Raw genomic sequence first — 16107 nt, forward strand, 5'->3', positions numbered from 1 at the left:
CGATACAATCATGAAGCTATTTAATAGCTACATGTATACGTCATTTGTAAACTACATGTATAATTAAAACAGTAATGACAGTATTGCATAGACTGTATAACAAAATTCATTTCTGATAAATATTGTCATTTTACATATTACAAATATTCTTGTGGTGGTTTTGTATACGTAATATCTTATCTATTAAATCAGTATTGCACAGAATTTACAAGAGCTTCAATTTTTTTTAATGGTGAGTTCGACTTAAATTTTTATTACTTAAATAATCATTTGATGTACCAGTTGGAATTATTAAAAAACACATTGGTACTATCAAAAAGACAAGAAATTAAGTTTTTTTCTTTTACTTTTGTTTAAGCTCTGGCAGGAGCTTGTATATGTTTCAGAATTTACAACAGCTTCAACTTTTTTAAAGGTGAGTTCGACTTAATTATAATAATCGACTTAATTACTAAAATATTCATTTGATGTATCAGTTGGCATTATTAAAAACCACATTGAAACTTTAATGCAGACAAGAAATTATGGGTTTTTTTTACTTTTTTATAGTCTTACAGGACTGATAAGCATTAAATAAAATATTATTTTGGGAATTGTTTTAAGTGGTAAAAACCTGAACTGCAGAACGATGTACATTAAAGTCCCGGAGTAACGTTTTGGGGATCCAAGATGGCGGATTAGTTGCTTCAATTCCCATTAGCCAATCAGCATGTAGCAACCAGTCCAGTTAGTAGGCTACCACACAGCTACACTTTGCTCATTTGGTCGGGTACTTGACGCCAGGCAGCACACACAGCATCTCAAACAGCAGGTTGGCACCCAGCAGAGCCGTGGTGCCAAACGGGTCGTAGGGTGGCGACACCTACCGGCCAAGAATTAAATATGAGTTCAGCTTAATCAGACAAAAGTGCAACTGGTACCCTCAAGAACATTTCTCAAATGTCTTTTATGGGAAAATCGGTTTTGAAACGGGCAAGCACCAGCAAACTCCACCAAAAAATCTTCACCTGAATTTCCATGTTGACTCAAAACAAAAATAATACATCAGTATTTCTACTTCAAACAATGGCACCCTTTCAGCTCATTATGAAACTTACAGGTATTTTAATTTGAAAATTTCAACAACTGCTAGGACATTATGAATCCTTGAAAGATCTCTGGAAGGTTTCAACTACAACACTGGCACAGGGCCCGTGATACTCACTTCAACCAGATCCCCTCCGATGACGTTCAGTCCGCGACAGCCCCGAATGATCTCCATTCCCTGTATTGGGGTCAGCCCGCCAACTTCTGGGGTTCCTAAGTACCAGAAATATGACATATACACTTTTAAAGATGTACAGTCCATGCGCTTCAATTCATTTCTTTCAACAAATTTCCAACTTGTTTGTTATATTTTAACCCTAACTCTCTTGGCATTTCTGCTAGGATGTAACATCAGTCCTGCAAATCCTCCAACCGCCTCCATGTAAAATTTGCACACAACCTCAATCCTGCAAAAAAAATATGGTTCCTGGGGGGGGGTGACCACTGCCTCAACCTGCAAAATCCTCCGGCAACACTTAATAACAAACAAACTTCTGATAATTTGAACATAACCATTCAATAGAGTGCACGTCGGCAAAATTATAAAGGTTTTTTTTTTTCAATAGATGATGTCTCAAAACCGCCAAACTCACTGGTTGGACTGGAATCCTGCTGCTGCACAGTTTTGACATGTTTTAAGATGGGGTCACGAGCGAGAAAAAGCTTTATGTGGTCTCTCTGGGCTCCCATACATTTTGCACTAAATTTAGTCAGGCACCATTTGTAGGCGGTGTTGTAATTTTGTAATTGTGCGTCTGGAAGCCAAACTGAGGGATCAAGCAATGGTTGTGTATCTGGAACCGGTAAACACTTTTTAATTAGCGCAATATGTAAGGGAGCAGACTAACGACCAGCCTTGGCAGCACATGCACGATGTCGATGTCAGTGTATGGTCTGATGTTAACGTTTTCTCTGATTTTTGTCTTGATCATCCAAATTTCCTGAAGAATGTTCGTGTCTGTTGAGATCGTAAGTGGGTGCAGAATTCTCAAGCCTTATGGCCTTACTGAGGTCACCTCAAGCTCCACCCTGAAGGATATTTATGAGAGTTTTAAGTGGATCGAAGCGTCATCTGCAACATGAGCCGACATTTGAAGAAAACAAAAATAAGCCGCGTTGCCGCAAAACTTTTGGGGCAAGCTCCATACCAGAAACGGAAGACTTTTTTTTGCCTTTATAATACAAAAGCCTTTACTTTACTACGGGTATACACGTAGTGGCAAAATCCGGTACGACTGTCACTACCGATATATTCGTAGTCGGTAGTCAACATGTTAAACATTTAAATATTTGGCTAACACTGAACGAAGACTTTTGTCTGCCCCGATACAGTGAGAGTACAAAACACCTCATCACATATCACATCAATCTGAAAGGTCACAGAAACTTTTCCTTGAAGGGCTGGACATCATGGCACACTTGGTGATGCTGTTTCAGGTAGACACTTGTACGCACGTATTTGTGTATTCAATTTAAAAAATGTTCCTTCAACTAACCTGTTCCTGGAGCAAAACCTGGATCTATGCCATCAATATCAAAGCTGATGTATACAGGGATGTCTCCCATCATCTGTCTGACCTCTGACATGAGAGGGTTGAGTGACTTGTGGTGGCACTCTTCAACACGGACAGTGCGCACTCCCTGTAAAACGGAGAGTGGCATTTTAAAAGCCCAATTACAACACCTCACCCACAGATTCTGTATCTTGATTAGCCGAGAGCGAGTCACATGGCATTTGCTATTTTTACTGTCTTACTGTGCATTGGCTGAGAGGACTACAAAATGACTGAAATAGGTACAATACACATAGCAACCAACATGGCAACCTGTATGTACGTGTATGTGTGCACATGCATATGGGTGTGCTCTTTGCACATATTGTTCCAATTGAACTACAGAGCTGGGCTTAAACATTCAGTTTGGAAAAGTTCAAGTAAGTTTTCAACTAATTTCATATTAAAATAAAAGTACATAATCAGCTTTCTCTTAAAATGAAGCAGACTATAGTATGGGTGAGGAGTTATAAAACAAATATTGACTGCTTCGAGTGGTGTAGTAAAACCAACCTCCCTGTAATTAAACAAACACAATTTGAGCCTCGGCCACATCCTCACAAAAATTCTAAGGGAGAAATGAAACCCCTCTCCCCCCCCCCCCAAAAAAAACAAAGACTGTTTACCTGGTTTTTCTGCCACTCATGGTCATCCGGGGTATACTGAGGTCCCCTCAAACCAATCTGGATCATCTTCTTGGGGTCGACCAGATCTTCTTCAATTGCTCGGCGGAAGGGTGTCCCGTGAGCAATTTTCTCTCCAAGCATCTCATCTGATGTGTCGCCGTGGGCATCCACATGCACCAGGCCCACTCTGCCATGCTTCCCCTTCCAAAGGCAAATGAGACAGTTGAGAGTGTGTATGTTGGAGAATCAGTGAATTTAATGTAGTTTTGAAGTAGCACAATACATCTCTATTGTGAGTTGCGTATGCATTTCTGGAAAGAACTGGTTGATATGACTCCGTGTTTTGAACAGTGTCGCTCTATTGTCCTTGGGAAACTAGAACCACCTACAGCACCCACAGGAGAAACATGGTGCTACCGCAAAACTCTTAAAGGTACAGTACATCATTTGTAATCTGTGCATTTTGTTTGAAGCAACAAACGTGCTCAAAATCTAAAGAAGGGTGCTGATGAACAACTAGCCTGATGAAGTTTCAGCTTACCTTCAGCTTTATATTTTGAGAAAAACTACATTCTAGGATCTCGATTTCAAATCAAAAGTTGCTGAATCATGTTTTGAATTGGGCCTGAATTCAGCATCCGAGATACAATCTCACTGGTCAGATAGGTCAGAGGTGGAAATGCATGCGAGGATTCTGCTTATAGGTAGAGTATATCATTTGCAGCTATCCAAAAAGTAACTGACAAAATTATTGTTGAAAAAACATGCTTGGTCTAAAGATAGTATTGGCACTATATATTACTCCCTGTGAGATTATTTTTCTAGCATGCTGTCATTTTGAAGAAAACAATAAAAGAAGGTAAACTCCAAAGATGTGTCTAAAGTCGCAGTTTTGGAAATTGCCGTTAGTAGTTCATTTGTAATTGGGCGAAGCCATGAATGGGTGCGCACATGCATTGACATGAGGGACGCACATGCACGCAATTGCTAATTGGTTAGTTCAACGCGTGACATCACGTAGCTGCAATCGGCTGAATGAGATCGTGTCCCGGACGCTGATTTCGGGCGCAATTCAAAACCTGACTCGGCAACTTTTGAATTGAAATAGAGATCCTAGAATATTTTTTTCACAGAATATACAGCATTCACTGAGTAAAAACTTCACCAGGTTAGTTGTTAATTAAGCACCCTTCTTTAGATTTTGATCACTTTTGCTGCTTCAAACAGACCCACAGATTTCTATTCCAATCTCATCATATTGCATCTGCCAATAAAACAAGGAGAAATGAGGTCAGAAGTCACCTCAAAATTGTTTGTGGGTCTGAATTCATAACATGACCGTAAACTAATAGGTGCAATATCGTGCACTATTGAGGCTTGGGTCGCGAAAAAATTACAATTTGATTGATATGATAAATAACGGCAACTAAGACATACAAAGTTCATTGACCTCTCCAAGGGTATCACTACGTCAAATATGATGTCCCCACATCTGAAATTCTTTTCATGGCACAAAGAGTTAAGTTTTAGACTTGGGTCATGGAAAAGTGGCATTTACAATTGTGTAAATCTTATTAATATCCATAGGTAGGCTATGGTTTTACAAAGGTCATGACCTCTCCTAAGGTCACCAGAGGTTGAATATGAAATGGCCTATATTTGAAAATTCTCTTTATAGCATGAACACCTTTCATTTAGACATGAATCGTGAAAAAGATGGGGTTTAAAGATTAAATCTTACAAACAGCTGTATAAACAGGTTTACAAAGGTCATTGACCTCTCAAAGGTCACAAGACATCCGATATGAATTGTTCCCGCATCTGATCATTATTTTCATTGTATGAAGACATATGACATAGACTTGGGTCATAGGAAAGTGAAGTTTTGAAGAACAAAAGTTATGAATAGAGTATGTAAAGTTCATTGACCTCTAAAAGGTCACCAGAGGTAAGATATGAAATGCCTCCATATCTGAAAATGTTCTTCATGGCATGAAGAACCAACATGCGAAGTTTCATCACAAATTGCACAATCCTTTGGCATATTGGGGCTATGCTGCACCACTATGGGCAGCAGTTTGCCTGAGAGGAAAACTGAGAGGAAAACATCCTAGGCTGTCCGCACTGGACTTAAAATGGGAAGAGTAGTACCCATAGTCTCGGTAAGCTTTACCAAAAAAATTCCAGTGCGGACAGGGCTTTAGAGAAAACAGGAAGTCCAAGTTGCTAAAGTTCAAATCATAAATTATGTGCATAACATATGGGGTGTCTAAACGACCCCCCCCCTCCCCCTCTTCTCTCTAAAATCTTGGGTATAGTGATCACCTTAATTGCCTGCAGCACTGGATAAGACAGCGTGTGGTCCCCACCAAGAGTCAAGGGTTTACAGCCAGTCAACAGAATTTTGGAATAGGCTTCCTTAATCATGCACACAGCTTTCTTCAAGTCATAGAGGTTAATGCTGACGTCTCCAATGTCGGCAACCTGCAGACTTTCATAGGGTGCTGCACCTGGATATGTTTAGGGAGAAATTAAGAGTTTGTAATATGTCATATTAATTTGGGTTGTTTTTTTTTAAATAAAAGATTGGGCCATCAAGATTCTCACTTTTGGCCTCTCGCAGACTGCTTTCATCGGGGCCAGGAACTGAACCACACTTTTTTAAACGTTCACACCTGACAAATGATTGTAGTGAGAAGACAGAACATACACAGAGGGTGAAATTATGCACATAAAAACCGCTTGGACAAAAATTAGCTTTATATATAACTATACAGAATTTGAGCCATCACATGCATGTAGAAAATTGGTTCAGACAGGAAGAGTGAAAGGTTGGTTAAAACATGTCCAAAACATAAATTTGCCCTCTGCTATGCATTCTGTTTACATCCATTGTTTTTTCTTCCAAATGTATAAATATGACTGCATGGTGGCCTTACCTAGGCTGTTGCAGGACCTGATTAGGCATGACTCGGTCCTGATCTGTCTTGGGCCCAGCCTGGTTCCTGATCTGTTGGAGGTTCCAATATCCAATGGGATACCCACAAAACATGCATCCAGACCTGCGTTCAGTAAAGCAAAAATATAGTCATGTATATACTGCATCGTTCTCACTATTACCCAATCTGATTTCACAGTGCTTGCCAACAGATGCAGTCTAGCCCCCAGGCCAAATAAAGAGGGAAAAATGTTGCAACCTGACGCCACTTGTTTCTTCATATATCATCTCAATGAAGGCCAGTCATTGCAAAAATATTGAAAAGACATGAATCTGGGACTGAGAAACAATTCCAATTTTGTTGGGAAATACTTTAAAAAATGTCTTGACTCTCCATAGACTTTGTACACAACCGCTGAAGTGGCGTCAGGTTGCAACATTTTTTCCCAAAAAAAACATACTTCTGCTTCTGATTACATGGCATTCAAAAACAGGGTAGGTAGGTAGGTAGGGAATTGTTTTACTTTGTTTTTGGCAAATTTTTTTGGCATGATCATATGGAGGCATCTGCATGTAGTTAAGGGTGAAAGGTAGTAATTGATGGTTTTAGGTGTTTTTTCCCCTCATTTTTCCCATAAAAAAAATTAGGGTAGGGGCTGTCAGAATAGGGTAGGTACCGGTAGGGAAACCGGAAGCAGAATTTTTTTTGGCAAACGTCAGCATGTCAAATCAAAAGTTGATCACAAGAAGAGTCACAAGTACATTAAGTAACAGGGAATGAACACTAGGCATCTTTACATGCCTCCGGCTCGACTATGTTGTAGCTACGTCCTTCATCTTCTCAACTGCAAGAATAATTAGCCCCACAAATTATCAAGGGAATAAATGTGTGCTTGGCCGGTTTTAAACAAAGGAATGGTTTTGAATGGGATGGACGCGGCGAGGGATATTATAGGCGACCAGGCCCCCAGCCGGTCTTAAACGGACTTGTCTAATACCGGCCAAGCACAAGTTTATTCCAATTTATAAATACCTTTTGGGTCAAGTCAAACAATATAAATTTCCAACGATTTTGTTTAACAATTTTACTTCATGTTTTATTAAACACCCTTCTAGCTATGTTATGGTATGTGCCTCTCGCGACTAGTCGTAAACAACTCCTTATATGGAGTTTGGTGCGCGGATTGCGCGCATGGCACATACTGCCTGATGTGGTACAGAACACAGCTGTGTCGGTGTAGTTTGAAATTGGGACTATGAAATGCTGACTGACTGGTGTTTAAGACCAGCCAGCCGGTGTTTTATTAACCGCTTAAGACCGGCCACATGACGAACTCTCGACCAATAGGAATGGGTAAACTGTCTAAGGTAAAAATTTATGAATATTTATTACTAGCCATGAATGCCTTTGTCACAGTTCATTTGAATAGCTTGTAACTGACTCAAGACTGGGTGACTTTTGATGACTTTTGATGACTTTATTTGATGACTTGTGACGACTTGTGATGACTTGTGATGACTTGTTGTACTTGTGGTGACTTGTGGTGACTTGTGGTGACTTGGGATGACTTGTGGTGACTTGTGGTGACTTGTAGTACTTGTGGTGATTTGTGATGACTTGTGGTGACTTGTGATGACTTGTTGTACTTGTGATGACTTGTTGTACTTGTGGTGACTTGGGATGACTTGTGGTGACTTGTGGTGACTTGTAGTACTTGTGGTGATTTGTGATGACTTGTGGTGACTTGTGGTGACTTGTGGTGACTTGTGGTGACTTGTGGTGACTTGTGGTGACTTGTGGTGACTTGTGATGACTTGTGATGACTTGTGATGACTTGTGGTGACTTGTGATGACTTGTGATGACTTGTGATGACTTGTAGTACTTGTGGTGACTTGTGGTGACTTGTGGTGACTTGTAGTACTTGTGGTGACTTGTGGTGACTTGTGGTGACTTGTGGTGACTTGTGGTGACTTGTGGTGACTTGTGGTGACTTGTGATGACTTGTGATGACTTGTGATGACTTGTAGTACTTGTGGTGATTTGTGATGACTTGTGGTGACTTGTGGTGACTTGTGGTGACTTGTGATGACTTGTAGTACTTGTGGTGATTTTTGATGACTTGTGGTGACTTGTGGTGACTTGTGGTGACTTGTGGTGACTTGTGATGACTTGTGATGACTTGTGATGACTTATGATGACTTGTAGTACTTGTGGTGATTTGTGATGACTTGTGGTGATTTGTGGTGACTTGTGATGACTTGTGATGACTTGTAGTACTTGTGGTGACTTGTGATGACTTGTGGTGACTTGGGATGACTTGTGATGACTTGTGGTGACTTGTAGTACTTGTGGTGACTTGTGGTGACTTGTGGTGACTTGTGGTGACTTGTGGTGACTTGTGGTGACTTGTGATGACTTGTGATGACTTGTGATGACTTGTGATGACTTGTAGTACTTGTGGTGATTTGTGATGACTTGTGGTGACTTGTGGTGACTTGTGATGACTTGTTGTACTTGTGATGACTTGTTGTACTTGTGGTGACTTGGGATGACTTGTGGTGACTTGTGGTGACTTGTAGTACTTGTGGTGATTTGTGATGACTTGTGGTGACTTGTGGTGACTTGTGGTGACTTGTGGTGACTTGTGGTGACTTGTGGTGACTTGTGGTGACTTGTGATGACTTGTGATGACTTGTGATGACTTGTGGTGACTTGTGATGACTTGTGATGACTTGTGATGACTTGTAGTACTTGTGGTGACTTGTGGTGACTTGTGGTGACTTGTAGTACTTGTGGTGACTTGTGGTGACTTGTGGTGACTTGTGGTGACTTGTGGTGACTTGTGGTGACTTGTGGTGACTTGTGATGACTTGTGATGACTTGTGATGACTTGTAGTACTTGTGGTGATTTGTGATGACTTGTGGTAACTTGTGGTGACTTGTGGTGACTTGTGATGACTTGTAGTACTTGTGGTGATTTTTGATGACTTGTGGTGACTTGTGGTGACTTGTGGTGACTTGTGGTGACTTGTGATGACTTGTGATGACTTGTGATGACTTATGATGACTTGTAGTACTTGTGGTGATTTGTGATGACTTGTGGTGATTTGTGGTGACTTGTGGTGACTTGTGATGACTTGTAGTACTTGTGGTGACTTGTGATGACTTGTGGTGACTTGGGATGACTTGTGATGACTTGTGGTGACTTGTAGTACTTGTGGTGACTTGTGGTGACTTGTGGTGACTTGTGGTGACTTGTGATGACTTGTGATGACTTGTGATGACTTGTGATGACTTGTAGTACTTGTGGTGATTTGTGATGACTTGTGGTGACTTGTGGTGACTTGTGGTGACTTGTGATGACTTGTAATGACTTGTGATGGCATGTGACAACTTGTGATGAGTTGTGATGACTTGTACTGACTGGACTGCAACTGTTGCCTCATGTGAGTTCACGATTTTTGTTGTACAGCTGTAGTCTGTTTCATTTGAGACTGTATAGAAGTACACAGTGAACATGCTAACTTCAGTGGGACTATTTCGATTTTGTTCAGCAGCTCAATTAAACTGACCATTGCCTTTGTCAGAATTGTGTCTGGATGGGCGTCTTTTGGACACCCTGTAGGCAATTTTGGACACCCTGTTTTGGTATGCGTATACCATGTATACAAGTAAAGGTACACAAATGTAGCAACTACATCAGCCTTTTTTTTTCATTTCAAGACAACTTTGGGCAAAAAACTGTTGAAAGCCGACTTATTTCAATGGTTAAGCAACTTTAACCCATGGTTACCCCCCCCCAAAAAAAAAAAAATATCGAGTGCAAACATATTTTAAATGGTTTATGTTATTATTAGGCTAACCTTCAGCAGTCTTCTGATACGGAAGTCTAAACATGGTTGCTATACCCCCTGATCGAGGAACGTCAGTCCCAGAAAGGGGCTGATTGTAGACAAGGCACTGTCCTGTCTCAGCCAGCTGACGCCGTGGGACGCCCTCCGGTGCCAACATACAAGAGCTGGCAGTCACTCGAAGAATGCTTGCCCATTTCGACTGAGACCTTCGTGCTACAGACAACATGTTCTCTGTAAATAACAACAGTATACAACCACAGTTCAGTTATTGCTTCACCTGAGATAAAATGTCATCCATTGTACACTGTAACATTAAAAAACTGGTATACTGGAGTTCCCTAACATGGCAATCTATAATGTGTCGTGACTCTTCCCATGCAGATTTGCCAAACCTCTTCGTCAACAAGCTTCATATTGACTCAGTGAATACCACTATTACCTTAATAACGCTTGCTACTGACCCCTTGTGAAAAGCACCTGAAATTGAATTTTAATTAAAAGAATGTGGTGTCCTGAAATTAGGCACAAATCAGGCAGATGAGGGGTAGGGTTCCCTTTCAAATAATGTTATGTGTCAACTAAGAATTTATATAAAGTCGGCAAATAAACCATTCTTCTCTACTCCTTTGGTTTATGCTGTTACTTCCAAATAACATATCACATGTGAGTTGGTCCAGTAAAACAATAAATGAAGGGTCAGTGTACATGTGGACCTGGAAAAATGACTCAATATAGGAAATATGGAAAGCAGTCATTGTCTTGCTTTCCGAGACTGCTTTCCACGACAACGCACCAGACAAAAATTGAACCCACTAGCGGCGCCTGAAAGCGGTGTGGCACCCATACATGTACATCGAGCAATTTTTTTTAGATAATCATCCCGTGATGCATTTCATTTGCATAATTGACCAAACAAGATGGACGACAGCCGTTGAAACTGGACATTTTTTATGAACAAGCTGCAGAAATCATCCACATTTTTCACATTTTAGGGTTTTTTGTTCTGTTTCATTTAAGTCGATCATTAGCTTCGTGAATGACTGCTGAATGTAAATGGAATCTGGGGTGCGATTATAGAGGTGAAAAAGGACAATTTTTGGGAGGTCATTCTGGAAGGGTCTCTTAAGACCACACTCTCACGCCGTAGTTATGTCTCCAGTGTTACGTGTGAATTCCCAATGAGCATGTCAGCTGGAGTTACTCAAGCTATGTAGATAGGTAGCTTAAGTAACATCCAGCTGATATGCTCATCAGGAACTCACATGTCAGCCGGATGTTACTTAAGCTAGTACGCTATAGCCCTAGTCTATGGCCCGCACTGAGTAAACTCTACATGCTGGGCCATACGGATATTGCTTCCCAAAGTTGAGGATTTGAAATTAAAAAAACGCAAATTTTATTGCAATCATTCCAACCCATACTCTGAAGGTGGGTTCACTTACCCGAACCTCTCAATATTCCCCCCAAATTAGGACTTCCCCGTGCTTGCTTCTGGTGAAATTCGTCTCTTATAAAATATTAATTTGTCAACCGAAGTGAAAGTTCATGACAGGCAGTTCGCCGAGTAGTAGTCTGGTTCTCCGACCAAAATATTTCCCTGTCTTTTATTTAATGTAGACACGTGAAGGGCACTGCGCCTGGTTATGGTCGTATCATATCTGAAAAAAAAAAATTGCATGCCGGATCAGAACAACTAGCCAATCACAGTGCGCGCATCTTGATTATTTATGCTGAATCGAGGTGCGCAGCACTGTGATTGGCTGGCTGCTCTAATGGCGTAGGCCTATGCGATGTTTTTTTCCGGATATGATATCCTGGGTGCAATGCCCTTCATGTATATATACGTCAAAGAAAGGGAAATATTTTGGTCAGAAAATTAGACTACTTATACTGGGCGAGCTGCCTGTCATGACCTTCCACTTCGAGTTGACAAATTTTTTTTTTTTAAGAGACGAATTTCACCAGAAGGAAGCACGGGGAAGTCCTAATTTTTGGGGGAATATTGAGAGGTACGGGTAAGTGAACCAACCTTCTGAGTGGAATGATTGCAATAAAAAAAAATATTTTCAAATCCTCAACTTTGGGAAGCAATATCCGTATGGCCCAGCATGTAGAGTCTACTCAGTGGTGCGCGGGCCATAGACTAGGGCTAGCTAGTACTAGATAGGCATATTCCGGTAATCCTTACTTTTAGGACACCTCTATTTTGTACGAGTTCTGTTCAAAACTGACTTTTGCAGATGACTGTCCAGTACCAAAGTGACTTTTGCAGGCTAGAGCAGTCTTTTTACTTCAGATAAACTCATGTTAGTTGTAATTTTGAAAGCACTTTCAAAGAAAATGTGACTTTCCTACATTTTTGGCAGTTCGCCATCTTGCTTTTTTAATATATTTTCTGTTTGTCATTGCCGTCTTTTACCCCTCATAAATCAAAGCCCTGCCCTCTTTCTACAAAATTAAACCTGCTGATATTCAAGAGGTGTCATTGCCAAATGTTCAAATGTGCCAAGAAATATCAGAATGTCACTTTTGAGTGTCATTTAGTCAGCTGTTTTGGTGAGTGTTTAACCTTATATAGGAAAGGGGTCCTAAAGGTAAGGATTACCCATATTCCACTACTAATGTATCAAAATTCATGAAAATCTGTCACTGCATTTCCGAGATCAGAAGGGAGCGGAATCCACCTCACCCCAGCTGCTCAGAACACCACCACACCAGCCCCTCCCCCGCCCCCGCCCCCCCCCCCCCCCCCCCCCCCCCAAAAGGGCCTTTTAACTTAGCTGGAGTTACCCAGCCCTGAGTTTTATCATTGGGTTGTCTATAAGGGCTGGAGCGAATTTTTCTCGTAACTTGTAGTATTTGCAAAAAAATTTGGAAAATGTTCAATTTTGTCCCCGTTACACACTAATTGCAACTGCAACTCACCCCAAACTTGCCTGGAATAACCATTACACAGGTCCTTGAAGTAAAAAACGATCCACGATGAAGATTCAGCCTACAATTGCAGTGAAAACAGGAGGAATAACCGCTAACCTGACAACCTTTCAGGCATGGCCAGGACTGCTATTGGTTTGTGCACAAAAAAAATTGTGTACAATGAATGGCGGTCGATTAACAGGCACAGAGAGCGATCGCTGTCAACTACTCGTTTTGCCGGCTGCGCTGGCGTTGGCGCGTGACGTCACGCGGAAGCGTAACACCCGATGACTGTTTCATGCACTATTGGTTGCGGTTCCAGTACCAAAGCTGTGATGCGAGTGGTAAACCTTATACTAGTGCATGAAACAGTCATCGGGTGTTACGCTTCCGCGTGACGTCACGCGCCAACGCCAGCGCAGCCGGCAAAAACGAGTAGTTGACAGCGATCGCTCTCTGTGCCTGTTAATCGACCGCCATTCATTGTACACAATTTTTTTTGTGCACAAACCAATAGCAGTCCTGGCCATGCCTGAAAGGTTGTCAGGTTAGCGGTTATTCCTCCTGTTTTCACTGCAATTGTAGGCTGAATCTTCATCGTGGATCGTTTTTTACTTCAAGGACCTGTGTAATGGTTATTCCAGGCAAGTTTGGTGTGAGTTGCAGTTGCAATTAGTGTGTAACGGGGACAAAATTGAACATTTTCCAAATTTTTTTGCAAATACTACAAGTTACGAGAAAAATTCGCTCCAGCCCTTATAGACAACCCAATGATAAAACTCAGGGCTGGGTAACTCCAGCTACTTTTAACTAGTAAATTTTAGTTTTATGGTTGAAAATCGCGTGACAGGCATGACATGTCAGACTAGAATATCCATTTGTTTCTACAGACCTGAGAACTCCTTGTTAATCAAACATTTCAATGTAATTAAGTGCGTTAAAAACAAACTCTGAATTGAAAACTCACAATACTTCGCCGGTGTTGACCTACTTTGACGATATGAATGATCAAGTGGTGGCGCCCTGTGTGCACCGCGCGCGCTGCGCTTACTGACTGTGTATGTACATAAACATTATTGCCAGCCTCGGGTTTGAACTCGAAAAACATGTTATTATTTGTTTCAATAGTTATTTTCCTAGCAATAAAAAAAATATTCTCTTTTGAATGGGACATCCAAAACAAAAAATCCACGGACGTTTAGTTATTGATAGCTATTTCTACACAACAATTCGATCATTGGCTGCAGCAGCTAGCTCTAGCTCTCGCAGGCGGGGCATAGTGCAGGGCGTGGGTTCACAATAGTCTTAGGCGATATTTCAAAAAATGTTACATAAAGAGGCATTTTCAAGTAGAAGTTGGTAACATAGCTATTTTACCCAATTTTTGGGTGCTAAATCCGAAAATGATGGCCACCAAGCTGGATTTTTAGTGGAAATCATGATGCCAGGCTAATTTGCCTCATAATTATTCAGTCACTTTCTTAGAAAATGTTATTGAAGTAAGGAAGTGTAAGTATAATCACCAAATAAACTTTTCCAAAAAATAATAATAAGAGCATACCAAAATATGGGGAACAATATATTACACAGTCGATAGGTATTAAAGATTAATGCAAATTAGGCATATTTCTACTAAAAATCCAGCTTGGTAACCATCATTTCCGGAGCACCCCGAATTAGGTAAAATAGCTATGTTACCAACTTCGTATCGCGTTGTTCATTCAATTTCGTCTGAACCAGTCGTAAGGGGTTGATCGGCCATTCCTTTTCATTAATGGGCAAACATATTTCACATTTGTCAAGCATCATTATTTTAAGACTTCCTGCATGTAAAATTCTAAAATATCTGGGCGTCAATCATATCTAATGTATTCAATTCGTAAATGCAAACCTCTCTTTCTTAATTAAAGGGTCCGTGCAATGAATTTTTCTCAGGAATACATTTTGTGCAACTTTCTACTACAGAATTCTGAAATGTATGAAAACTACACATTTGACATCTTTTTTTTTTTGGTTAATCTTATTGCAAAGTGCACTTCTTTTAAGATATCCATGCTTTTCCGGACTACTGAGCGTGCTGTTGCTGTGATGTCATTTCAGACACTGTTCAGTTTAGGGGTTTTCTTTCAAATTATTCACCCACAATTTCCTAATTGAAACAATTGTGAGAAAAGGTTGCTCATTAATGGCTTACTGCCATGTACTGACTGAGAGGAAAGCAAAAGTGTACGACAGCAAAATATCCAAAATGCTAGCAACTTTTTGTGCGGAAATAGGCATTTAATCTGCCCGGAATGACATCAAAGTTTTGCTTATAAATATGCTCATAAATATGGAAATTTGCATTAACATGACAATGGAGAAGGCACCAACTGAAATGGAAAAATAAAACTTGAAAATAAGGTTACATGTGACACAAAGATGTATTTTCAAGGTTTGCATTGAAAAAATTACTTTGCGTGGGCCTTTAAATAAGTGTTCGGTCAGAACATAGGCCAGAAAACATGTCAGAAATTACCAAAGAGCGTTCCTGACTTCCTGATGGTACAACTATTGCCAAACATACATGTCCCGATGTCTTTTCACGTCAAGAAATCGTCAACGTCAAGATGTGCCCCTTGCTCAAACGTTTAAACACGTAGAACAGATCAACAGTGAAAAAGAAATTGGGCTATCTTAGCCCTTTTCATTTCGTTATTTCGTTACATCTTGTATCCCTCATGTCAGTTAATTTGTGACACTGGAAATTTACAGTCACCAAGATTTTTTGGGCCGGGAAAACGAACCTCAGAGGAAAATAGGAAAACATATCAATTAAAAAGGATTACAGTCAACTCGACCGGGCGTTTGCCAACTCGACTCGAACCAACTCGACCGTTTACCAATCTTATTAATTTGAATGACCAAACGATGAAAGTGATTGCCCATAAACGAACTTAAGAAACGAAAAGCATGGTATATACGTTGAGCGCACCAACGTTCGCTAATTTGAATACGTCAACTGTCAAAAGGTTGCAAAGACTTCAATTTAAGAATCGGCTACAAATTAAGTCTCGAATGCACCAAAACGAACTAGAATGCCCCAAAACGAAAACGAACATTCAGAGCAAAATCTTGGCTGCCTAAAAATTG

At 40.6% G+C, this 16107-nt stretch overlaps 1 protein-coding gene across 2 annotated transcripts; it reads right to left on the bottom strand.

Annotated features, from left to right (window-relative positions):
* Nucleotides 1–88: 88 nt before the first annotated feature.
* Nucleotides 89–14021, bottom strand: LOC119723772 (guanidinobutyrase-like). Of its 2 annotated transcripts, none has more exons than XM_038194620.1 (8): nt 13943–14021; nt 10069–10290; nt 6205–6327; nt 5591–5775; nt 3266–3466; nt 2583–2727; nt 1205–1299; nt 89–862 (listed from the first exon to the last, which is right to left on the bottom strand). In XM_038194620.1, exons 2-8 carry the CDS (start codon nt 10283–10285, stop codon nt 758–760), a joined length of 1071 nt encoding a protein of 356 aa, XP_038050548.1. In that variant the 5' UTR covers nt 10286–10290; nt 13943–14021; the 3' UTR covers nt 89–757. The 2 variants fall into 2 exon arrangements, with proteins under 2 accessions (XP_038050548.1, XP_038050549.1); XM_038194621.1 differs by lacking the exon at nt 13943–14021 and adding an exon at nt 13868–13925.
* Between the last annotated feature and the right edge of the window lie 2086 nt (nt 14022–16107).

The sequence above is a fragment of the Patiria miniata genome, unplaced genomic scaffold, assembly GCF_015706575.1.
Source record: "Patiria miniata isolate m_02_andy unplaced genomic scaffold, ASM1570657v1 HiC_scaffold_17, whole genome shotgun sequence".
NCBI lineage: Eukaryota > Metazoa > Echinodermata > Asteroidea > Valvatida > Asterinidae > Patiria > Patiria miniata.

Excerpts from the sequence above, each read along its gene's own strand:
- LOC119723772 (XM_038194620.1), bottom strand. The coding sequence starts at position 10,285 with ATGTTGTCTGTAGCACGAAGGTCTCAGTCGAAATGGGCAAGCATTCTT. Across the intron at positions 3,467-5,590 it reads CAGTGCTGCAGGCAATTAAG|GGGAAGCATGGCAGAGTGGG; the intron begins GTGATCACTATA and ends TGCCTTTGGAAG. Across the intron at positions 863-1,204 it reads TCGGAGGGGATCTGGTTGAA|GTGTCGCCACCCTACGACCC; the intron begins GTGAGTATCACG and ends CTTGGCCGGTAG.